The sequence below is a fragment of the Leptinotarsa decemlineata genome, unplaced genomic scaffold (genome assembly GCF_025532065.1).
Source record: "Leptinotarsa decemlineata unplaced genomic scaffold, Ldec_3_MD MMD2_P_RNA_scaffold_9, whole genome shotgun sequence".
Taxonomy (NCBI): domain Eukaryota; kingdom Metazoa; phylum Arthropoda; class Insecta; order Coleoptera; family Chrysomelidae; genus Leptinotarsa; species Leptinotarsa decemlineata.
In genome coordinates this window covers 10,159,613-10,185,425 of record NW_027412536.1, presented here as the reverse complement: position 1 = coordinate 10,185,425, position 25,813 = coordinate 10,159,613, and the positions used below count along the sequence as shown (strand labels likewise).

Genomic DNA, 25,813 nt, shown 5'->3' with positions numbered 1-25,813 from the left:
TTTAAATTATTGTTCTAGTTTTTATTCACCTTTCATTATCAAAAAAAAAAGAAATTACTTACTGTGATGAGTCGAGTGTTTTTCCCAAACATTTTCAAGTATTTCTCAAACACTTATGTATTAGATTTTAGAGTTGGAATTTGCGGCCAAACTTAAAAAACGACACTTAAACTAATGTGATCCACATTTTTGACAATTTTATCACGATTTACCAATGTAATTCAGTGGTCTATTGGATTTGTGCTAGCAGATCACAGCCTGAATTCAAGAACAGTCCGACACTCTTGCTCTTGAACTTGCTGTCGTTCAACGGAAATTATTCGTAAATGTTGGCTAAGAGGGGAGTTGAAGAATCCTACAGCTATTCTTTCCGATGCTGGCGAGTTTGCACAAGTGGGGGAATAAATACGTACCTACTTGCCCGTGAGTAGGTACCATGACCATACCACAACCGTACCATGTATAATTTTAATCATCGATCGGTCATTGAGAATCGTGTGACCTAATTTTTGAGCTCTGAGTATCTGTTGGACTGTTTTTTCTGAGTTCGCAACACGACATAACCTATCTGCGTACTGGGTGATTACAACGAAACTTTCTGTTTGAAACTTCACTTAATCATATTAGGTACCGATATTATCAAGCCTGTTATACTTTTTTTTAATTTTCTCGTCAAAAGTAGCGGTTACCTAATGTTATGTTGATTGTTGAATAAATTAAGAAATATTCGTCAAAAAGTCATAGGGTCAGGGCCGTCGCCATGAGGGGGGATGGGGGGAACCTCCCCCCCTGCTTTTTCAACTTGGGAAAAAGTTGGGAAATTTTGGGCCGTGAAGGTGGAAAAATAATAGCAAAAAAATGAATGAAACTTAAAAAAATAAAAATGAGAGAAAGGAAAGGAAGAGGTAATAAGAAAAGGGAAAGAACCGGGAGAAGGTTGGGATTTCCCAACATGCATAACTTGGAGATCCCATTCTTTGAAATTCTGAGTTGTTTGAAAACTTCAAAAAAGTTTAATTTCTCCCAAGTGAGAGAACAGTCCTGAACAGTCCACAAATTTTGAAGTGACAATTTTATAAAATTTCCAATTTTTCGCTATTTTTTCGTCTTGGAAAAGTTGGGAAATTTCGGGCCGTGAAAATAGAAAAAATAATAGTAGAAAACAATAAGCACAATATTATTTAAGTGTTGTTTCCTTTCATTTGTATTGAATATTCATATACATGGTGGATATTATGGAAGGCCAAGGACCTTGGTCCAAAGTAAAATAATTCCCATTATTATTTCTATAATTACCAAAATTTATTTTTGTTTGTGCATACCCTAACGGGCATAAGCATTCAGTCAATCTTTGGATAGCTAAGTAAGAAAATTGATATATTATAGTAGTAACTAATCTCTCGGCTTTCATTTTTTCGAAAGTTGGGAAATTTTGCTGGTAGGGTTGGGAAAATTTGGATTCCCTCCCTCCCGTGGTATTTCTTTTCGCTACGACCCTGCATAGGGTCCTTCAAGCCGGATGGGAAGCAAGGTAATCGTGAAAAATATTTCTTAAATTTTACATATGGTTAGCCGCTTTTGGTCAGTTTTTTCACAATATTATTCTTACAGATATGACTATACCGGGTGACAATTAAGTCATTGTACACGGCGCCAAACACAAGTTTCTGGGGTGAGAAATTTGAAATTCGGAACGAACGTGTAGTTCATTGGTACCGATATTTAAAAAAAAAATATTCAAAACCTATATCAATTCAACCGAAAATGAGCTCAAGCCAAAAATTTCCCATTTATATTAATTCTATCGAATGAATATAATTATTTGTTTCAAGAAAGGATTATATGGGTAACAGGATCAATTTTTCTTACAAAAAACAATTTTTTTGCCAACGTTTCGAATGTAATTGAATTCTTCTTCAGGGCACTGAAACAAGGGATTTTCATAAACATACCTCCTACAAAACTTATAACTGTTATCATTTCAATTCAACGAGAAAGAATGAATTTTTAATTAAATTACTCATCGAAAAGGAGTTTCTTCGTGTTGTAAAATGTAACTATTTTAAAAACATCAGGCATAATGTTACCTAGTAAGGAACATATTAAAGTGACCTTCTCGAATGAAAATCAAGTTGGAAAGTTTTTTTTTTCAAAACAAAAAACTAAAACAAAGACATACACTCCAACATAATGAACAAGTTGAACTGTGAAAGCTGTCCCAAATGATATGTTGGTCAAACCGGACACTATCTTAAAATACGAGTTTCAGAACACATGACAGACTCTAAGAAACTGGATATCAAAAACCCAACTAACACCATTCGAAGAAATTATTAGATCACTAAACCAGTTGATTAATAATTATTATTTTAGCAATATATAACGAAACAAAAAGCGGCATTGGCTCAACATCAGTTTTATACAGACGCCATATCAAGTATTGGGCACCAATGATAACGAAGAAACTTCAATACCGGAGGCCACTATAATCAAATATTTGGGAGTAGTTCTAGATCGACATATGAAATAGGATCTACATATGTCACATTTAACCAGAAAATTACGCGGATTTCTATTAAGTTTCAAATTATTTAAAGAAATTTTCGAAATCCCCCAGTTAAAAACAATTTACTATGGATAGGTACAATCATAGCTTAATTATAGAATTATAGCATGGGGCGGTGTGAACGATAAACACTTAAACAGTCTGAGCGTAATGCAGGAACATATCTTGAAAATTATATATGGTAAGAAAGGGACTTATTCCAGTAGACATTTTTTCATGGAGATCGAGGTTTTTCATATCAAATACTTATTTTACTTGAAAATCACTTCCAAAATTCATGAGGGCAAAATATCACTGAACAAACTTTAACACCCATATAGTACCAGGAACAAAGAACATACCGCCTCTTGGTACCGAGATATAAAAAATTAGTCGGTCAAAGGCATTTGAAGCTACATGTTCGCGAAAATTTGGGATTCTGTACCAGATAAGATAAAAACCATAAGAAATAAAAATGAATTCAAAAAACAGATTGAAAACTGGTTGTGAAACTGTGAAATCATCAACTAGTAAAATTGAAACAACACTACACTTACCTGTTAATTTACCAATTATTTTCAAAATTGACAGCTTGAATTTTTTTTTGGTTCCTTGGGAGCTGTCTGACTTGTCCATTTAGTCCAAGTCTCCAGAAAACACTGCAGCCTCTTTCTCTTCGGCTTATTGCATTTATTCCCTTATCTTCTTATGACACCCATTCCATCAGTCTCGTTCCCTGTACTATTAGTTTGTACAGGTTCCGTGTTGGATGTTCGTCATATTCTTCTGGACGTAGTTTTGTACGTCCATATATTGCCTGTCTCTTGTGATTCAGTGCCTCACATTCGCAATATTATACTTTGTTTTATGTTTACATCACCAATTATTAAAATTTCAATAGGTTGGCTATACCACACACAAGAAACTCTTTTGAAGTTTTTTTCCGTGGTGGCTCGTTTATTTTATTTATTTTTTTCTTAATGATGTATTAGTAATATGTTACTTGAAATTGTATATTATGAATGAAATGAACTTTATTATTATTATTATCATAAAATATTCATAGGAATTATGGATATTTGTATGATAGTGATATAATGTGTAAATGAAACTGTTGTTTTTTTTATTTTGAAACTAAAGAATAAAATAATTATCATCAAAAGATAGGTAGGTACATATATACTTTCTGAAAGCAGAAGAACTGATTGAGGTCGTACAGAAAACTGACATTGGGAGAGTGCTATATATTGTAAAATCGGGATAAACTATAAAAGTTATAAAAGTCTAAACTGTCAGTTGAAGAAAATTTCGAATGTAAAAGTATTGAAGTTTTCTTTTCTGATAAAAAATGACTTTGTATCGTTATAGACCTTGTGAAGGTTCAATGAGTATAATTTTTGATAAATTTGAATATTAGTGGTCACAAGTGATGATGAATTAGTTTTTATAGCAGATGATTACAACATCAAAGTGAAAGAAAATAATAATGAAAAATCAAGACTATTAACTCTAGCTAGCTCCTTTGATATGTATAAAGTTGTTGATAAATATACACGCATAACAAAAAATTCCTAAAGTTGCATTGACAATATCTTTACAAAAGTACTTGAGACTCACGCTTCAGATCATACAGTCCAAATAATAACATGTAAACTCAATCTGCGAAACCCAATGAAAAGTACACACAAAACATGTTTCGCTGAGGAAGGCGTGAAAAATTTGTGGAAAAAATAAATTATGGGGAAGATCTATGAAATACAACAGGAACATGACCAATGGGTGATGTTTATCAAAATAACTATGAATATTTTCAACGAATGTTTTCTAATCAAATACATACATTTTCGTAAAAACATCTATAGGTATACCGCAAGGAAGTGTAGTAGGCCCACTGTTGTTCGTTATATTTATGAATGATTTATGCAAATCTAAATTAGCAGAGAATCAATTTATAACTATTTATTCTGATGATACAAGCCTTCTGGCAGGGGAAAACACATATCCGGAGATGATGGTAAACTGTTATAACATTTTTCAGAAAACAAAAAATTGGTTGAAGACAAATAAGTTAGTATTGAACGAGTCTAAAACTCAAGTGATGATATATGCAAACTATCTAACAGCAGAGAAAACACCAAATGCATTTACTAATATTTTCAGTTATCACATGACACCAAGTTCTTGGCTGTTCACATTGATGAATGGCTGAACTGGTCACAACATATAAAGGAAATCTCTTCGAAGCTTGGAAAAGTGTCCTATGGATTAAAAATAGACAGTAAACATGACTGTTTACGCTCTGTACATTTTTGAATGTTTGATGTATTTCTTTAAAAATAGAGAACACGAATATAATACTAGGAGGCACGACCTCATTTACCCATATCATACATTGAGACTCACTGGAAAATCTCAGTATTATATGGCAATGAAATGTTACAAGTTACCAGTACTTGTAAGACGTTCTACTAGTAGCAATTAATTCAAACAATATCAAAAATATACTTGTATTATGACGGCGTCACTGTTATAAAAAGTCCAATTACAATTATACATCAAAAGTAGTTAATTGGTTATTCAATTTCACTTTAGAAAAGCGCACTTAAAATTATAATTGTGCAATAATTTGTTGAAATAAATCTTCTTTACGCGAGTTTGACTTGGGGTGAATGAGTGATGAGGAGCTTTACAAAAAGTGTGATAGGGCGGGGCAGACGGAAGTTGAGAGGAGGTATAAGTGAATGCGTGATGAGAGCGTTACGAAAATTGTAATCGGGTGAGGCGAATGGATGTTGAGAGGGAGGTATACATTAGTGCAGATAAAAAGAGAGAGTTACGTTTCTGTAAGAGCAAAAGAGAGAGAGATGCGAGCACACATTTACGGTCGAGTAGGATATGAAGATTTAGGAGAAAACTATCACTAATTTTAGCAGAAGATTTTCATGTTGATTTCGCGTCCGCAGATGGACAACTTTTGGTAAACTTTCTACAAGATAAATCAGAACTACAAATGAATAATAACCGAAATGAGCTTACCACAAGACATTGGGCAACAATCGATACACTTTTCTCTAGATATCTTTCTAATTTTCTTTGGAAAACACTTGTATCTAATTTGTCATACCATAAGACTATTGTCTCGGTCTTACAATCAACCACATCAGTGATTACTGATGTATCCGATAATGAAAGTTATAAAAAAAAAACAAAAAATCTATTCAGAAATTTTAATTTATCAGTGAAAACCCATAATAAATTTAAAAATTTGTAGAAAATTAGAAAATTATTATATGTATATACATGTGTATATTGTACATATACTTATAAACATATAAAGATGGAGCTAAAAAAGTTTTACTCCAGTCGTGTGGTCTAAACTAAAGCATACTCGCTTTTTTGTAAACCTTGGTTTGAAATATTAAAGCTGGTTTGGTAAAGCCAGGGTCAAAAGTGAAACGGTGCAAACATCACTAAAGTTAGGAATTCACTGAAATTATTGCTATATTACCTACATTTTAGTACGAAAATAAAATATCGAGTGGCGACCCTGCACTCCCTGCAGTGTGTCGTCTGGCTTCAGCGCCTTCTGTCTTCTCTGTCTAAAGGCCAGGATGTTTATGGTTTATCTAGTGATGTCATAGTAGGACAGAGACAACCAACGAGACTGTTAAGTTAATAGGAAAAATGGTTCTGTTGTGAAGCGATCGCTTCAATCAGGTCAACTATTCATCGATCCTTTTCTGGCACGTTATCTCTTAAGGAGAGTAGCTCTCTTTAAATATATATTTCTTCTTTCTCTTGTTCATTAGATTTGTAATTAAACTATTTCCCTTCAATAATTAAAAGCCACAGGGTGATGGCGCTACTATCGCGACATGGAGTGTAGCAACGTTGACGAAGTTCACTATTTATCTCTACAAATGCCAATGCCATCATTCAACTGTGTAAAAAAATAAATATTTATAGTTATTGCGTAGAAAGTAAAAACTTAACTCGTAAACATAGTTGAAGTATAGCGCTTTGAATTATACGATATATAAAAATTTTGAAAATAAAGGAAATGAAAATAGGAAATTATTATTGTGAACACCTCCATAAAATTCGATATGAAAGACGGCAACAGTGTATGTTCGTGATTTTATTTACCTACCTAACCTGACCTAACCTATAGATCAAAAACGAAACGACCCTGTTTGCTGTGGTTTATTACATTTGCTGTGATATTGTTGTTGTCTTTTCAATCTGGTGTAAGTAGAGATATTTAAAAACAATGTATTGTTTAGTGTATGGTTGTGATGAAAATGAGGTGCCCAAGATGCATTGCTTTCCAAGGAATGCTGAGAAGTAAGTACATAAAATGTGTTTCATATGTTTGTGTCTGTTATGAAATATACTACATGTCCAGAGCATTGCAAAAAAAAACTAGTTGACGAAATGTATTTTCGCATTATTGTATCTTGTTTTGTCATACAACACTGCCTGATACGTTTTATAGCAGATATATTATAGTAGATAACATAGAAAAACTCCAATCAAAAGCAAACTGTCATAAGCCATATCAGTGTAAAATCTGATGTAATCTAACACTTTTGCAAGGTATATAGCTCAAAGATAATGAAAATATTGGTTTGACTCCATCTCAACAATGGGGGTTCTTGTAATCGTTTAATGCTTATTTAAAAGATTAAATTGTGTTCTGATAACTCATATGCCTAAACTGTAGTACATGAGGGTGGGATATTGAAAAAGTTGCCTTTACTTCTTCTGTTTGTAACTATAGTTCAAATTTTTTAGGTGTAAGTTATGGCAGGATAGTCTGGGAATTCAGTATCCAGGAAATATGAGACATTTGAGAATCTGTAGCACTCATTTCAACAAAGCTGACTATATAGAGAAGTCATGGAAGTTAAAATCCAATGCTCTTCCAATTAAATTTATGGGAGAAGAACAAAATGTCAAAATAAATGAGGAGAAAAGGATAAGTAAGTAGTATTAAATAGGCTGTATATTTTATTATATTTATAATTATAATCCTATATTTTAAATAACTTTCAAAGGTAAAAAAAATCTTATTTTTTATCAAGCTTATATGTAACACTATTAATATTTAATTCATTATCTCATCTTTAGTATTTTTGTGTTTTTTTATATCTCTTATATAAACTTATCTTTTTTGACATACTATCAATATAGTGAAGTATAATATGCAATACAGGAAAATGTAACAGTTGAAGATCAATCTTTTAATTCTCTCACTGTATATTTTGAATTTGTTTTTTTTTGTGGTATTGTAATTCATCTACTTTATAAATATGTTTGAAAAAATCTTTGTAAACTTACTTTTTTAACAAGTCAAATCATATACTATGTTGTTAATGACTGTGTAAAATTCACATTATTTTATTATTGTAACAGTTTTATTTTTTTTACAGATATTTTGGATAAAAAATTACAAAAGTTCGAGCACTCGTAAAACAATAAAATGAAAGAACATGTATTTACATTATTATATTAACATGAATTAATTTTTTGTAAATAAAATATTTTGTTGTCTTCTAATTTGTTGTCTTTTTTATATATTATTTATTATGTTTAACCAAAAAAGTATGTTTTATTCAAATAATAAACATTAATTATAGTCCTAAAAATCAAGATAAATATATCAAATAGCAGCAACATTTATACTCAATTTCTTAGTAACGGATATAATTCTACACATAACTAAAGATATTTCATTATAATGGGAAACATAAATCAGTAGCTTGTCTGCGAAACACAACAAATCTCAATTATCTGAAATTGAGTTGGGACTCTATTCTAATATTGCAAATAGAATAACATCGAATGGATATAAGTTAAAATACTTATATCCAATCAATGTTATTCTATTATTGATACTAGAACTGAGTTCTCACTCAATTCCTGTTAATTGTGGAATTGTTGAGTTTTGCTAACAAGTAACAACTAACTGAAGTTTAAACGGGGGTCTAGAATACCTGGCATAATATTTGAATTTTCCCGCCACACTTTCAACTTTCCGAAGAGGACACGAATAATGCCGAAGCTATGCAACTTGACTGCGTGTCATAGAACTAAAGTCTGGGGTTGTTAGTTCTATACTGCACGCCCTCTACAAATGGCTTTCTTTACAGTTCGCCAGTGCAGTTTTCACCGATCAAAATTTTATCATTAAGTTACTCGTCTCGTTGGTTGTCTCTGTAGTAGGATTATCTTTGTTTACTATTCCTATTATATATCCTATTATTGATCAGATCAAAACGAGATTATTGCTGTTCATCTGTTATTGGATTGGTGTCGAAACTATACCATAAGTGGTTATCTACACAAAAATAAATTTTGAAAATACATCTGCTTTGACCTAACAGTTCTCCAGGAAATGGCATCTTTTGAATGTGGAAGGCAAATTGAGGGGGAGGTCCAATCTGTTGGTGATGAATTTCCTTTTCTAAAACATGACGTGAAATCTGAACCGAGTGAAGCTGAAATGTTCAGTGAATGTGGAAGAAATTGCGATGCATCTGATATTAACATGCCTACCAACAATTTGGACAAAAAAGATGAATTACAAGTGAAAATGACTACAAATAAATTTGATCCAGAACAAATAAAAAATGAAGATAACTTTTTTATTCCTTACTTTGATATCAAATCTGAAAAGTGTGAGAATGCTATAATGAAAGCATGTGAAGGAGAATTATTTAGTCATGAAAATGGGCAAAACCATAATGAGTCTCGTGACATACTACTTGAAACTATGACTGAGGATTTGAAACCTTGTGTTGGTTTTATCACAGGTGAGTTACAAAATTGCTATTATTAAGAATAAAACTAATTTAGAGCCCAATGTACCTAGTGTTCTGTAAGATTCTTGCCATAAAAGCTTTACCAAACTTAACAACTTGAAAAAATAAAAGCTAAGTCAATAGAAAATATGCCGAAGTGTAGTAAAGGGCAAACTGAAAAATTCACCCCGAAAAGTTACTGTGTAATATAAATTACTGGAAAGTCCAATTACTCAGTAACTTAACGTATTTGCAAATTGAAAGAATTAAATATTGATACTTAGCTTTCTCATGTGGTTGTTGTTTCAGAAAATAATCCTTTTCCGTTTTCAAAACCTGTATTCACTATTAAAATTTTGCCTCAAACTGTGATAATTCTAATTTCTTTTGACACAAGTCAAAAGAATGGAATGTCGAGATGTGACATGCGACAGTCTACATGAACACACATACTGGATGTGTTTGAAAAGTGAAAAAATAAATATCACTCGAAAGACGTACTAGACAAGAAGGTACAGAATCACAAATTGTTCATCATTAAAACTATTACTGATCGAAAAGTAACTATAACTGTAATAAATGATATACTTATTAATGTACTTATCAATGTGAGTACTTATTAATGTGAGAATTGTATGAAATTGGTTCGCAAGCTAACAGAAAAATAATGTAATACAAGCCTGTCACTAATTTTGCACCAATATGCTTCTCAACGAAAACTGCCCCCCCCCTCTTTTAGGTCAGAAATGGATATGGGTAAGCCTCATATATGTTTTGTGATCTTCCTTGAATATGAATTTACACCATTTATATTTAATTTTTTCCAGATCTTGGAAACGTTGTTGTTGAAACAAAGGAAGAAACTATCTTTGAGAAGAAGGAAGATATTTTCAATGAAAATATTCCATTGGGTCCAAATGGAATGGAGTTTGCTGTTGAATTTGCCGTTGAAGATGATCATATTGTAAAACATGAAAAGGCACCAGCAACAGTTAATGAGCAATATAATTCTACAAACTGTTCTAATTTAAAAACTGGTGACAAAACTCGCAGTGTGGAAAAAACATTTCAGTGTAAAATATGCCTTAAATCATTCCCTAAACCAAGTGCTTTAAAATATCATGAAAAAATTCACACTGGAGAGAAAGCATTTCAGTGTAAAATATGCTCAAAGTCATTCATTCGAAATAATGAATTAACTAAACATGAAAGAACTCATTCTGGTGAAAAACCGTTTCAGTGTCAAATATGCTCAAAATCATTCAGTCGAAGTGATCATTTGAAATACCATGAAAAAATTCATACTGGGGAAAAATCCTTTCAGTGTAAAATATGCTCAAAGTCGTTTATTAGAAGTGATTATCTGCAGTACCATGAAAACACTCATACAGGGGAAAAACCATTTCAGTGCCAGATATGCTTGAAGTCATTTGTTGGAAGAAATCATTTGAAATCTCATGAAAAAATTCATACCGGCAAAAAATCATTTCAGTGTGAAATCTGCTATAAATCATTTTTTCAGAGTCGTGATTTGAAATGCCACGAGAAAATTCATACTGGCGAAAAATCTTTCGAGTGTAAGGTTTGCTCAAAATCATTCATTCAAGGCAGTTCTTTGAAATACCACGAAAAAATTCATACTGGAGAGAAACCATTTCAGTGTAAAACTTGCTCAAAATCATTCATTCAACAAAGTGCTTTGATATACCATGAAAAAATTCACACAGGCGAAAAACCATTTCAATGTGAAATGTGCTCAATGTCATTCATTCGAAATAGTGAATTAATTAAACATGAAAGAACTCATTCTGGGGAAAAGCCGTTTCAGTGTCAATTTTGCTCAAAATCATTCAGTCGAAGTGATCATTTGAGAGACCATGAAAAAATTCACACTGGGGAAAACCCTTTCAATGTGAAATATGCTCAAAGTCATTTATTCGAAGAACTCATTTAAGAACTCATGAAAAAGTTCATACTGTAGACAACAACATTTCAGTGTAAAATTTGCTTAAAATCGTTCAGTTGAAATTGCCATTTGAAGTCTAATGAAAAAATTCATATTAAGTGAAAGCCATTTCACTTTGAAATTTAGTCAAAAATAGCTATTTCATAGCCTTTTGGAACTAAGTTGTTAACATTGAAACTATAGTTGATACATTGAAAACTATTAACTGTTATAACATTTATTGTGACATTTGACTTGTTTTCAGTTTATAATTTATCAATCTTGACTACTATGATCAGAGTCATATGTATTTATACGTATTCCTCTCTTAACAAAATTACTTTAACAAATCAAATTATCCAGATACTAATTATCGAATTTTCACATGAATTTTATTTAAAATGTGTTCTATTACACGATAGCTTCTGCTACACGGTAGGTTACTGGTACATCAAACCATTTTACAATACCTTTTATATAACTTGATATATCTTATATAACTATATTTTCTATAACTATATTTCTTATATACAAGATATTGTAGAATAGTTTGATGTACTAGTAACTGATAAAGCTACCGTGTAGCCAAACGAGTTTTAAATAAAATTTATTGTAAAAATTACATAGTTATCATCATGGATAGTATTAATTTTCATCAAGTAATGAACCAGAGTATTCATAAATCAAATAAAGTTTAAAGACCGTATTGACATATTAACAAAATAAAATATTTCAAATTCATTTCAACACTTTCACCTCTCTCACCGTCCCTACATAGTAGATATGACAAATCCAATAAATATCATGTTGGCTATAAAAAATTTAAGAGTTGTTTCTGCCCAAAAGATGAGCTTTATAAAAAGTTATGATATTCTATCTGAAAATCAATCAGGTTTTAGAACTGGACATACTCGTGAAAAGTTGTTCAATTTTTTTTATTTAATTGGAAAATGTGGACAGATAAAAATATGAATGTAGGAGCAGCTTACCTGGATTTGAAACGAACTTTCAAGACAGTAGGCGGAGAAAGATTCCTCTGAGTGTGTGTGTGTGTGTGTGTGTGTAGGTTGCCTGAATACTTATGCAGTTTATTTGAAATAAGCGCCATTTGAATCAGTGCACTTTTGCCAACTCAACACAAGTCGATTAAATTCGTGAACATGAAAATTGAGTGCTCGGAATTCTAAGTTGACGAAGGCTGTTTTTACCTGGTCCTGATTGGCGAAGAATCTACCGGTGAGAAGGTTGTCAGAGTGCTTGAAAGGTTGGTAGTCGGTTGGCGAGAGGTCTGGGGAGTATGGTGGATGATGTAGAACTTCAATGTTCGATTCCTTTAATCAGATGGTGCATCAATGTATAAAGCACAAATTCTCTATCGTTCAGTATATACCATGACACACTAGAATAAATATTTATTAAAATATGGAGATACAAAAACAAAATATTGAAAGGGACAACACTTTTGAAACAATCAAAACAACCTAATTGAAGATAAGTGTGAAATTCAACTCTTTGCCGATGACACACTCATATATTACTGTGCACATGATGTGGAACATTTGATAGATATAATGAATAGTGAATTACAAAAAATGAGTCGGTGTAGTTATAACATTTTGAAACTGAAGGGTGAATCAAAATTCATGTTCTTCAGTAAATAACCGGATATCATGAACTTGAAAGCAGGTAGATGAGTATCTATATTAATAATTCAGAAATTGAAATCATTAGTGTGGTGAAATTTTCTTGGAGTTTTAATTGATCATGATTTAACATTCGAAGAACTGTCACTGTATATGATAAAACATATATCTTCCAGAGAGGTGCATATGATATGCTTGAGCACAGGAGAAAACACCTCATCCTTGTCTCTCATGTGAACCTACGATTTTATAGGTATGTGTGGATACTTGACGAAAAAACAACAACTAATCCAGCTAATGTCGCGTAGAAAGTAAACTGAAATTATCAGGCAACATCCTCCATTTGGGAGATTCATCGCAAGTAACTTTCTATATAAAAAAACAGAAATTGATTTCATTTGGTGGGGACAACCACCACTTTCGGAGTCAAAAGTCTACTAATTTTACAGAAAAGGGCAATAAGGTATATAGGAAACCTTAAACCAAGAGACTCCTGTAGAACCTTTTCAAAAAACATAATATTCTAACGGTAACTGCATTATTTATTCTGGAATCTGTCTGTTTAACTCCATATTCTACAACGGTGGAAAAATGTACAATTATTTGCCTATGGACATAAGATCTGCCAATATAAATGACTTTCAATTCAGGAAGTTAGTCAAACAATTTCTATCTGATAGACCCTATTATACTTTGGATGAATATTTTAACTATAGCTTTTAACTGACTTACGCATATTTTTTATCTTTACTTATTAAGGAGCTCTTAAGTTGTTATTTTTTATGTCTACTCTTTTATAAATTTGACTTACTCTTTTATATAGAAATATCTTTTATATCCTCCATTTTAACATAGTTTGTACCCATGCACCATTTATATTTTTATTTCAGTTGGTATGTATTGCATTTTTTTTAAGTATGTACTACCCAAGCTTTGTCTACAAAATTATGTCTTATGATAATAAAGCATTTTTTTTCACCGTAGTGTGCGCTGGTCGGGCCCTATCCCTCGAAGCCCCGATACATTCGAGAGGGCGCGCCAGCATTATCAACCAATGACCACTCCTCACACCGTGGGGTAAGTGATCATTGGGTCCGAGAATCATGTGCCCTGAGCAAGCGCAGTGAGCCAAGAATGACAGCCTTCTGCATCTGTGCGGCTAAGATTTCTACCTCAGTGCGGCAAGCCGGCATGATTTTAAGATTCTAGAGTAGAGAGGACATCATGCCACCAAGGTCTCCAATAATCAGAACAACCATCTTGACAGAGTGATCTGGATAGAGTCTGCGGAGTTCGAAGAGAAAGTCTCGATATTTTATCCGTTTTTCCTCTTCTTTTCTGACGATATTCGTCTCGCCAGGAGCTGAAAACTCTCCGACAAATATCGTTTTGCTCTTGTGGTCGAGAAAGACTACATCAGGGTTATTAGCTTGTATGAGCCTGGGGGTGGGGAAAAATGGTTCCAATGAATTCGGCACTTCTCGTTCCTCACAACGGATTCAATATCCCCCAGAGCGTAGGAGTGCCGTAAGAGTGCCGTAGATGGTAATATAGCACCCTTAGGGCCGCGTTATGTCGATGGATATAGGCCGAGACCGCATATGCTGGACATGCTGATGGCATGGCGCCTCGCTGCAGGCCCTGCACCTTGTGTCAGGAACCTCTATACCCATCACGCGACTGCGGTAGACTAAGGTGTTGAAGACACCACCCTGGCAAGCCATGATGAACCCCTCAGTTTCCGACTTCAGCCCACTCGACCTGAGAAAAGCAAATGTCAGGCGCTTTGATAAGCCAAGGTTTCTAATGTTATTGAAGAAAACCCCATGCATTGGTTTATCCTTGTGTTTCCGCAGAAGTAAGGTGATCTCTGCGGCTCTTGTCTGAGCGTTTTGCTGAAGTGGTTCCAACTCGGTGAAAGAGTTGTGGTCACCTCGTTCAGTGTCGAAAACTATACCGAGTTCATCAGCTGCTCGGGCAGCTGCCCTGCATGGACCATGCAGAGAAGGGGATTCGAACTCCTGACGACTTTATACAGGCTGTATCCAGTACCATTCTGTCATATAGACACTCAAAAGTCCACGGCCTCCCTGTTGTCGGGGGAAGTACAACTGTGGAACGGACGATTTGGGATGCAATCTCTTATATAGAGATCCATCATTTTTCGGGTCTTTACGTCGAGTTGATACAGCTCCTCCCGAGTCCACTTCACTACTCCAAACGAGTAGAATAAGATTGTAACGACAAGCATATTTGCTGCAGCGACTTTGTTTCCCCGACAGTTCCGATGACCAGATCTGTCGAAGTTTATGCTGATACTTGCCGCGGAGAGAGTTTTTCACTGCTGTTACCTCTTGTGAGTGGCGTTGTTCCACCCCGAGGTGCACGAGCTGCACATCCTCTCCGTAGTCACCGCATCGTCCTCTTTTGAGATGGACCATTGCACATTTGTCTATCCCGAATTTCATACCGATAGCATGCGTGTACTCTTCCACCACCCTCAAGCACTTATGGAGATCCTTCTCTCCAGAGGCATACAGTTTAAGATCATCTATATAAAACAAATGGGTGACCTTGTGCTTCCGGTTTCCGGGGGTGCGACAGTTATACCCTCGAGTATTTCTGAGCGCAACGGATAATGGCAATAGTGAGATGCAGAAAAGAAGGGGACTGAGGGAATCACCCTGAAATACACCTCTTCTGAGAGTGACCCAACCTGTTTGGAATATTGCTTGACCAGATATTATGGTGAAGCGAGTTCGCCAAAGTGGTATCAGTTGTTATTATTATCATTATTACTAGCTCCCGTTCGAATATCCCGAACCAAACAAAATTAATTATAACTAGTCATAAGCTCTATCTTCAGTTGATTCAGTGGAACATGATGACATTTCTAAAAGAGATTCATATATCTCGTTTAACAAACTTTCAGGCTGTTGCAAGTTGAGTAAAAAAGAATTATGAAACTATGAATTCAGTTAGTTTCATTTTTGTATTCTGTTCTTCTGGAAGGCAGTTATTTTGTTACAGGCCTAGAACACTGTGGTATGTTTTCCTTGCAATGATAAATTCAATTCGTTCAGTTTTTCAACAATATCCGCCATAGAAGACAGTCGGCACAACCAAGTTTTATTATAGTAACGGTCTTTCAAATTAGAAGTATCTGAAAAAAAAACATATCGAGTGGTCCAACGAAAAGTATGCACCTTGCTTTTCTCCGTTTTTTGTAACTTAACGCAAAAATGCTCGGACAGGTCAATTTTGCTTTTGAGGGGGACACATTTTAGATGTATTTTTCTACCTGTGCCTTCAACCCCTTAGCGAGGGTGAGTAACAACCCTAAAATTTTAAATGGAAAGTGGGGTCGAGTGATATATCATTTGAAAGGGCATAAAATTCTCTTTCCAATGATACCTAATGTGTTGTATTTACTTGAATAGTTATAAAAAAAACAAGAACATTTACTCGATATTTTGGTGTTAATGAAAATGCGGAAAAAACGGCATTTTTATCACCACTACATTCCTCAATTTCTCTCGTGCGTTTTTTGGTTCAAATAACAACAGCAGATAAGTGTACAAAAAGAATTTAGGCAAACGTTCATTGATTCAGTTCGGTTGCTTTTGAAATTATTTCAACTTTACTGTAAAAATGGTTTATTCCATTCCTGAACGAGTTGAAATTGTTAAACTTTATTATCAACATAATAGTTGTGCTAGACTTACTGCTCGCCTCTTTAATAACAGTCATCCCGGGAAAAATGTGAATGATTCGTACGTTGCCAAGTAAGTCCAAAAGTTTGTCGATATACCGGATCTGTCTGTAATGTGAAACACCAGCCACGAAAACCGATCAGAAATGAAGCAGTGGAAGTCGCTGTTTTGGGACATGTTGAATTGGATCATACTCAAAGTACCCGTCAGCTTGATGCAGCCTCAGGTGTCTCCCGTTCGTCCATAATACGGATATTAAAAGCCTATAAATTTCATCCGTATAAAATTAAATTAGTACAGGAACTCAATGAAGATGATCCTGATAGAAGGCTGCCATTTTGTGAACAACTGAGCCAGCACTAATTGATGATCCGCACCTATCATTCAACACGTGCTTTACCGATGAGAGTACTTTTTTTTGAATGGAGCTGTGAAAAGGCATAATTGCCGTTACTGGGATGACAGTAACCCACACTTATTCCGAGAGGTCCATACCCAGTACCCTCAAAAAATAAATGTCTGGTGTGGCATATTAGGTAGTCATATCGTAGGGCCACTTTTTATTCCTGGGAATTTAACTGGTGAGGTCTACCTGAACATGCTTGAAGATACAATTGATCCTCTCATAACAGAAATAATTGAAAATGACCAAAATCATAATGATGATCGGCTTCATTTCCAGCAAGATGGAGCACCTCCTCACTATGCTGCTCCGGTAAGAGAGTTTTTAGATGACCGGTTTCCTGGACGGTAGATTGGAAGGAGATGTCCCATCGAATGGCCTGCCAGGTCACCTGATTTATCGCCTTTAGACTTTTTCCTTTGGGGACACTTGAAAAATAAATGTTTTGCTACGCAGCCCGAGTCCATAGAAGGTCTTCGCCAACGAATTACAGCAGAGTGCAGAAGTATAACACCTGATATGCTACAGAATGTTAGGAATAGATTTGAACAAAATCTGTATTATTGTATGGAAGCAAATGGGTAACATTTTCAGCACTTGCTGAAGTAGGATTCTACTAAGTCAATTACACATTTCAAAGTACTGGGTTGTGGTTGTTTTTCTTCATAATACCTACATGTTTGAGTGAAATACAACAAATTAGGTATCATTGGAAAGATAATTTTGTGCCCTTTCAAATGATATATCAGTCGACCCCACTTTCCATTTAAAATTTTAGGGTTGTTACTCACCCTCGCTAGGGGGTTGAAGGCACAGGTAGAAAAATACATCTAAAATGTGTCCCCCTCAAAAGCAAAGTTGACCTGTCCGAGCATTTTTGCGTTAAGTTACAAAAAAGGAGAAAAGCAAGGTGCATACTTTTCGTTGGACCACTGTATGTGACTTGGCTCTAGTTCAAATAGCCTTGTTGCAGTTTTACCCCGAGACAGCCCTCACACTTCTGTTTGGAGCAACAGTATTTTATGTTTGCTGCCATAATCTTCACACAATAATGAGAACAATTGGGATTGTAGTGGTCGTGATTTGATAATAGTATATTATGCAACGATCATGTAATGATGGTTATTAAGACACGAGCATTAACCGGGATACGAAACGAGCCGAAGACGAGTTTTGTATGGTATATGCGAGTGTATTAATAACCATTACAAGAGAGTTGCATACGCTATTTTTTCTAAACCCGATAAATAATGAAAAACTATAAATATTATATTTGTATTGAACACATTTACAGTAATTAACTCATATTTAAAAAAAAAACACAAACTCAATGGTATTATCATGGATATATGAAAACTCTAAAGATTCTAATTATATTTATATTGAATATAACAACTGTAATTAATCTGATCTTTTAAAAATATTGGAGTCGATGGTATTCCTTCTATATCGCTGTTTTCAGACATTTTGATAATATAGGTAGGTAATATGAAAACTGATTTTGACAAATAAAGCAATTAGTTACTTAGGTTAGAATCTAGGACAAACAAAGGAACAGGATTCTTGATTGAAAAGTTATGGGTTTCTATTGGTTGATAATCTGTATCGTTATGAAAAATCTGTATCATAATGGATATCATTATGAAACGGATTATGGTCATATAAGTGTATTGTTAGAGTAAGGGTGTAGAAAAAATTAATTATTTTTACCGCTTCATCCATAACTAGTTTTTGATTTGACCGCATTTGTTTCACCGCAAGTTCTTGTCCAGGATACAATGGGTTGATTTATAATTAGGTACGCGTTTTATTTTTCATTCGTGACACTGCTCCTGCTGTTTTACCCGTCATCCCCTTGTGCAAATGTCAATGCAATCGTTCCAACTGGGATTATTTTCTTCAAAAAATATATATATTTTATTTAAAAAAAATCTCCGGTAGTGTTTATGGGCAGCGGTGAACACATAAGCATGTTTTCTTCAAAATAACTTTCATATGGGTATCTCATGATACCAGCCAGACCAGCAATATCAGTCGACTTATGCATTTGCAAGACGAAGTGTTTTTTGTAGACGTGCTACGATAGTTCTTGTTTGACATAGCTTACAGTTTACTACACAGCAGTGAGCCGTTGAAATCCGATACTGATATATGATTCATCATACTTCCTTTCTTTCGCCTTTGAAACCGTGGAACTTGGCGTAGTTGCATCATCGTCTGGATCGGTAATTGCTGTATACTATGCGTGAACTGCTTTTGAACATTCGGCTTCGTTAGACGATATTGTTACATTTTTTCTCGTGGGTTTACCAATAATCAACTACACTGTATAATAATCAAAGTTAACTTTACTTCACTCTCAATACAACGAAACACTTTAGCTTGAACGATTATTCAAATATCTATCGTCTAATTAGATCGCTCCGCGTACCGCACTGTCATTTCCACTTGACTGTCTCGATAGACGGGTTAGGTTAGCTCTAAAGTGAGTGGGTCTATTCGACCCTCCACCGCAACCTGCAAGGGTATATTGTGGCTCACACCTATCCACACTCGACCAAATAAATCCAGCTTCTTAGCGAAGCTGATTAGTTTGTATGGTGAGTGGTGTTTCAGGTCAGATGGTAGAGTACGGCTCTGCCGAACTCTATAAACCTAATTCGGTCCCCAGCGGGGCAGGCACAAAGTATATGCTCTGATGTTTCATCATTTTCCAAACAGAGGCGACACACACTGTCTTCCGACAGTCCGAGTCTCTGCATATGATGGATTCAAATGACAGTGACCTGTAAGAAGGCCTGTTAGACATCGCAGTTCATCCCTGTAGTCCAACAACTGTTTGTTATCAAGCTTCGAAGGGTTAATAAACGCTTTGGAGTGAGCCAATCCTGGAAGATTCTGCCAAAAGTCCATAAATCTTCTTGCCATCCAGGTATTCAATGTTTATTTGGCAAAGCCTAAAGCGATGCCAATGACAGGTTCTGGTCCGATAAAGATGCTTGCAGCACCCTACTTTGAAAGGGAGTCAGCAGCTTCATTGCCTTCCAGGCCAGGAATCCAGATCAGAAACAATCTATTAAGTCTTTCTATCGAGGAGAGTCGTTTTTGGCAATTTGCTACCAATTTAGACGTTGCTCGGTAAGAGCCAAGAACTTCCAACGCCGCTTGACTGTCCGAGAATATTTTTATTGACTTGTGTATGAGGTTGGATTTATCCAATCTCTCCGCACACAATTCAATAGCGTAAATTTCCGCTTGAAATACAGTCGCATAAATTCCTAGGCAGGTAGATATCTCTGTCTTGGGTCTGCGACTGAAAACACCAGAACCGGAAGGTGTTTTTGATCCACCTGTGAATCAACAACTATCTGCTCTTAATATTTCCTTCTTCCGGAGGATCCAGTCCTCTCTACTCGGGAGTAGTACTTTATAAGGCAGTTCGTAGTTGACAGTTGGCGGCATAAAGTCAGAGGTCATTTCCAGAATGCTGTGACTTCCAGTGTCAACCAACAGTCCGTTGCACTCTGCATTAAATTGATTTATGCAATTATTGGCAATGGGCACAATTCTGTATGTAGTCCATCTAGGCTCTCTCTCCAGAAGAATGTGGAGAGGAGGTAGATCTAGAAGGATCTCCATGGCTGCTGACGGTGTGGTACAGATGGCACCACTGATTGCCAGACAAGCCTGTAAGCCAGAGAGCTTCGCTTGGGCCGTTTTCTGTAAAGCCTTCGGCCACCGGGCAATTGCACCATAAGTGATCATTGGTCTGACAATCATCACATAAATCCAATGGATTTGTTTGGGACCTAAACCCCAAGTTTTACCACAAATCCTTCGACATGTCTATAGAGACAGTTTGGCTTTGTGTAAAACTTTTTCCAAGTGAGCGTTCCAGGTGAGTCTTTTATCAAGGACAATGCCAAGATATTTCACCTCCGTTCCAAATGGAATGACCTCACCATTGAGGGAAAGTGGCAACGTGCTTTGGAGGATATCACAAGACACCCTTCCTGACGTGGACCTTGCCAGGATGACAAGGTCATCTGCATAAGCTTGCAGATCAACTTTTCTTCTGTCGAGGGCATCAAGCAGACTATCCATCAAGAGCGACCACAGAACGGGAGATAGTACCCCACCTTGAGGGCAGCCCCTGGTGATCTTAAACTCGGTCGGACTGGGTGCGCTCTTAGCCACGTCACAGTTGGTTTATGGCCGGTGTTATTTTCTTTAGGGCATGATTTATAACACTACCCCTTTCCCTGAGATTGTTCGCCCCAAACAACATTCCAAGAGGGAACATCTCGACCCATGTACGGACTCAGTCTCTCTATGTTGCTTCTGTTGCTTTAGACTTGCATCTGGGTGACAATTGAGATTCTGTACACCATTGGTTGCCGAGTAAGGTCCTTGCCATGGTCCCCGCAACTCTGGACACAAACCTTTCCGACGTTGGGGTTGGTAGAGTCACACTGCGTCGCCCTCCTTGAAGCTCACCGGCAGCGACTTTTTGTCAAACGTATTTTCGTCCTTTCGTTGGAAAGTTGTAATTTGGATCTGGCAAATTTGTGTACAATTTCCAGTCTCTCCTTCGGGTCATTCACATACTCTGAATTAGGTACCTCTTGAGAATCTTCAAAAAAGGAGACTCAAATAGCTATGAGAACTATAGAGGAGTAAGTCTTCTCTCTAATATATCAAAGTTATACGTAATGAATATTAAAAATCAGTTACTATCATTTTTCCTCAAAAATGAACTACTTTCGACAAACCAGCATGGTTTTATGCAAAATAAAAGCACAGAAACAGCTTTGTATGATTTCATAGCACACGTAGTAACAGCCTTGGATAACAAATTACAAATTAGTGGTTTTTTCATCGATATTCCTAGAGCATTCGACTGTCTTGATCACAGATCAGATAATACAGAAAATGCATCGCTATGGGGTTAGTGGAGTTGCCCAAGATTGGATGAGGTCCTACCTAGAGAACAGGCCACAAACAGTGAGAATCCAAGATGTTAACAGTCAGTCCTTGGCCTACAAGCAAGGAGTTCCACAAGGGTCTATACTCGGACCACTGCTTTTTCTTATTTATGCGAACGACTTGCTGCAATACTCAAATAGTCTTTCGAAGGTACATATAGTTGCATAATAAGCAGATGATACAAAAGTTCTGATCACTGATCATAACACGTAAGCACTTGCAGATCATAAGCTCAATCGGAGTCCTCAGATAGATTCACCATGTGAAAGAACTGTTATGCACTGAGATTTATGTCAAATCATTGAGGAAGAAAGGTTCTCCTAAATCTGTATTATGCAACTATTAGCTGTCACTTGCGCTATTGAATCTTGAATTGGAGTATGAGCTCCTCTGCTGAGAGAGTATTCATTTTATTCATTTTACAAAAGCGCGGTCAGAATAATTGCTAATTTAGGATAGCGACACTCGTGCAGAAACTCATTCAAAAAGCTGGAAACACTCACAGTTGCTGGTCTGTACATATATGAGATGTCTCTCTACGTTTATAAAAATAGAGAAAAATTTAGCACAAACCAACAAGATCACCCATACACAATTAGAGCTATAGGGTTGCTGATAGCGACCTCACCTCACTTTACCAGTGTCAAAAATAAGCAAAACGTTAACTTTATCCTAGTTGCATAAAATTTAGCATATGGATATAAAATTGCCGTAGACACAACTTTTTCAAGTAACTTTTTGTTAAATTCGATCTAGATATGCACTTTTTCAATTTTTTTCAAAAAAAAAGTAGAATTTGACAAACACTGAACGTCAGTGGGTTGCAGTTGGCCGCATCATTTCAAGTTAAATTTAAAGCACAAATAAGTGCCGAAGTTAAACTTCATTGAAACTTTTCGAAAAAGTCGATAAAAATGAACATATTGAATTGGCTTAAATAGCCATCGGCTTGGTCAAAATGGAAAAATTCAAAATAGAAGAAATGTTGAAATTGGAAAAAGAAAAGTTATAAATAAGAAAGAAGAGAAATGAATTATTAGAAACAAGAAATAATTTGCTCAGACAAATGAACAAAAATAAGAATTCAGATGTTGATAAATATTCTGAATTCAATGTTAGTATGAGGGATTTAGTTTGATATCTTATGTCATACATAGGGTCTCTGTTATGTGATATTATATAGAAAGAAGTTATTAGTTTATGTGTTAGGACGAGTACTTTACGACCTGATTAACAGCCCGTTAAAATAATCAGTGCTAGGGCTGTGCAGTCTCTCTAGCAAATGACAGGATGTGGTGTCATTCTCAGCACCGATTACTTTAATTGACTCTTAATCCGGTCGTAAAGTACCCACCCTTGAGCAAATTATATTTTTATACTGTTTTAAAAATCATTCTTATTTTACCTGAATGGATGTTTATTTAACTTATGCCAAACAATGAAATGAACATCAACAAACAGAAATATTACAATTTTATTGCTATCTTAAAATTTGTCAAGCTACAAAATGTCTGTGGTCTGCAGCATCTCTATTGATGTGATTATCTTCATCCTCTTCCTCATGGTGATGAAACAGCATTTCGACAAGTTCCTTATCATTGGATGATTCAGAATTATTTCCCCAATTTGATTCAGAGCTTGATGACTCTGATGACATTTCGGCTAATCCTACCTGTAATAATGGAGTTGAATAGTTGATGCATAGTTGAAAATCATCAAATCGGTAAATTTTCGTTATGTGGACACCCGGCGATTTTGAAAAAATTTTTGACTGTACTTACGTATTTTGATGCGTTGATTACGAATCCGAAAGAAAAAAGCGGCGCTCTCCCTTATTTAAAAAGTTACGGCCCTCCAAAGTTCAGAAAAGGGCAACTTTTCAGCCTTTTTTTCACTAAATAAATATTTAAAAACACAAGCATTTATTCACTAGGTCACCTTTACACCTTATTCCTCCTTCTTTAACACTTTTCACTTCAATAATCAACATTTTTCTTATAAAAATGTTAAAAAATGTACGGAGCTGCTTTTTGGTTACATATCACTGTATTTTACGTTTTTAAGGTTGATGATATGGTTGGTACGACTGATGCAGTCCATATTCCTGAAGTAATTCAAATGTCTTTTACCTTCATTCTTTAGATCGTAAATTGGTTTTTGGTGGTGTATTACGAATTTGAAATAGTAGGCGACGGCAAATACCAACCGCTTTTTTCTGAAATGTCACTAGTAACTAACCTAAAAATAGAATAATGTCACCAGGAGAAGCATTCGTTTTTAAATTAAGTTTTTTATAAGAAAAATGTTGATTATTGAAGTGAAAAGTGTTAAAGAAGGAGGAATAAGGTGTAAAGGTGACCTAGTGAATAAATGCTTTTGTTTTTAAATAGTTTATTTAGTGAAAAAGAAGGCTGAAAAGTTGCCCTTTTCTGAACTTTGGAGGGCCGTAACTTTTAAAATAAGGGAGAGCGCCGCTTCTTTCTTTCGGATTCGTAATCAACGCATCAAAATACGTAAGTACAGTCAAAAATTTTTTCAAAATCGCCGGGTGTCCACATAACGAAAATTTACCAAAATTGACAGTTTTGAGGATTGCCGTTCTATAAAAAACAAGATTTTTAAACCAATTATCAGGCCACTAAATATTTTTATTTTGGTGTCTCATTTCTTTAGTACATAACATAACCAACAAATCCATATTCCAAAATCATAACAAACGTGATATCGGATCACTCGATCACTCCGAATATTTGCGCATGTCACAAACTGAAAATCCTTACGAATTCCTCTGGACTACTTCCACAGTTCTCATACGGTTTGCAAACTGGATTTCGTCTTCGCTAGAACATGCGACTTCGAATCCTGGATTTGCTTTGCTAGAACGCCTATATTCGTATGCGCATGCTTCGTACGATTCCGTATCGTTTGAAATCGCTGCTAGAACAAACCTATTGTTTAACGATGGCACATCTTAATAAAATTCAAATAAAACATAACACGTGTAAGTGTAGTGGATCACAGGACCAGTGGCACATCTTCTTCGCATTTCCTCATAACCAAGAAACAATTTTGACATTGCATCATAATTATTTTCAAACGATGAACACTCAATGTGGCCTGCTATATTACAGTCCGTCCTCTCCCTCTCCCACTTCAGGTTGTTTAAGTGTGTTTTTTACTATCAACATAGAGAGTGACGATAATTGGGCTAGTCCCACTAATAGTATATGTGCTCTACTAGTGAGATGCTTTTGTAGTGCAAGGAACGACATTTACGCCCTAATGATAAGAATGTGAATGATATCTGATATCAATTCCATAACGAATATTTCTGATACAAACTAAGTAGAGAAAATTGTTTTAAGTGTTTTCTGTATAATTCAGTGTTCATATAAGAGAATTTATTTCAAAATAATTTCTTTTCGTGTAACTCAATGTTTATATGAAAGTAGCTGTTTCAGGAAAGCTTTTTCTTCCAGTTTCTGTTTGAAAGTTACTTCTTTGCATGCTCTAGACATCTATGTATAAAGTTATTCATTTTGAAATTGATTACTTCCTTCCTTTCTTTGGAAGATTCCCACATTTTTCAGTATCAAGAAGGTGTAGTAGTAAGCCAAAAACTTTCTTTCCAAAAAATTAGTCACTCCCACTTCCAAAAAATATAACCCTCTCAAATTAAACAAGATTATGTAATTTTAGCGCTCTACATGTTTCAAGTGTGGATGGGTTTTTCTAAATATAACTTAAATGTGACAACCACACTTGGATTTACAAA

The 25,813-nt window shown here is 35.2% G+C and overlaps 3 protein-coding genes across 3 annotated transcripts in view; 2 read left to right on the top strand and 1 right to left on the bottom strand.

The window, feature by feature from the left end:
* LOC111508933 (uncharacterized) overlaps window positions 1–331 on the bottom strand; it is a 42,179-nt gene extending 41,848 nt beyond the window's left edge. The window contains exon 1 of the mRNA XM_074170585.1: window positions 63–331. Within this exon, the coding sequence (XP_074026686.1) occupies window positions 63–92 (30 nt within the window). The 5' untranslated portion in view covers window positions 93–331. The remainder of the gene's footprint in view (window positions 1–62) is intronic.
* Window positions 332–6,215: 5,884 nt separating this feature from the next.
* On the top strand, window positions 6,216–8,104 carry LOC141480528 (uncharacterized). The gene is made up of 3 exons (XM_074170583.1): window positions 6,216–6,889; window positions 7,340–7,527; window positions 7,978–8,104. Exons 1-3 carry the CDS (start codon window positions 6,816–6,818, stop codon window positions 8,016–8,018), a joined length of 303 nt encoding a protein of 100 aa, XP_074026684.1. The 5' UTR covers window positions 6,216–6,815; the 3' UTR covers window positions 8,019–8,104.
* A 666-nt stretch (window positions 8,105–8,770) lies between these two features.
* LOC141480527 (uncharacterized) lies at window positions 8,771–12,034 on the top strand. The gene is made up of 2 exons (XM_074170582.1): window positions 8,771–9,360; window positions 10,176–12,034. Exons 1-2 carry the CDS (start codon window positions 8,943–8,945, stop codon window positions 11,300–11,302), a joined length of 1,545 nt encoding a protein of 514 aa, XP_074026683.1. The 5' UTR covers window positions 8,771–8,942; the 3' UTR covers window positions 11,303–12,034.
* The last annotated feature ends 13,779 nt before the right edge of the window (window positions 12,035–25,813 follow it).

Bases quoted from the DNA above. Each gene is read 5' to 3' on its own strand.
- LOC141480528 (XM_074170583.1), top strand. From the start codon at position 6,816: ATGTATTGTTTAGTGTATGGTTGTGATGAAAATGAGGTGCCCAAGATG. The intron at 6,890-7,339 runs GTAAGTACATAA...CAAATTTTTTAG, and splicing joins TTTCCAAGGAATGCTGAGAA to GTGTAAGTTATGGCAGGATA. The intron at 7,528-7,977 runs GTAAGTAGTATT...TTTTTTTTACAG, and splicing joins AAATGAGGAGAAAAGGATAA to ATATTTTGGATAAAAAATTA.
- LOC141480527 (XM_074170582.1), top strand. From the start codon at position 8,943: ATGGCATCTTTTGAATGTGGAAGGCAAATTGAGGGGGAGGTCCAATCT. The intron at 9,361-10,175 runs GTGAGTTACAAA...AATTTTTTCCAG, and splicing joins TTGTGTTGGTTTTATCACAG to ATCTTGGAAACGTTGTTGTT.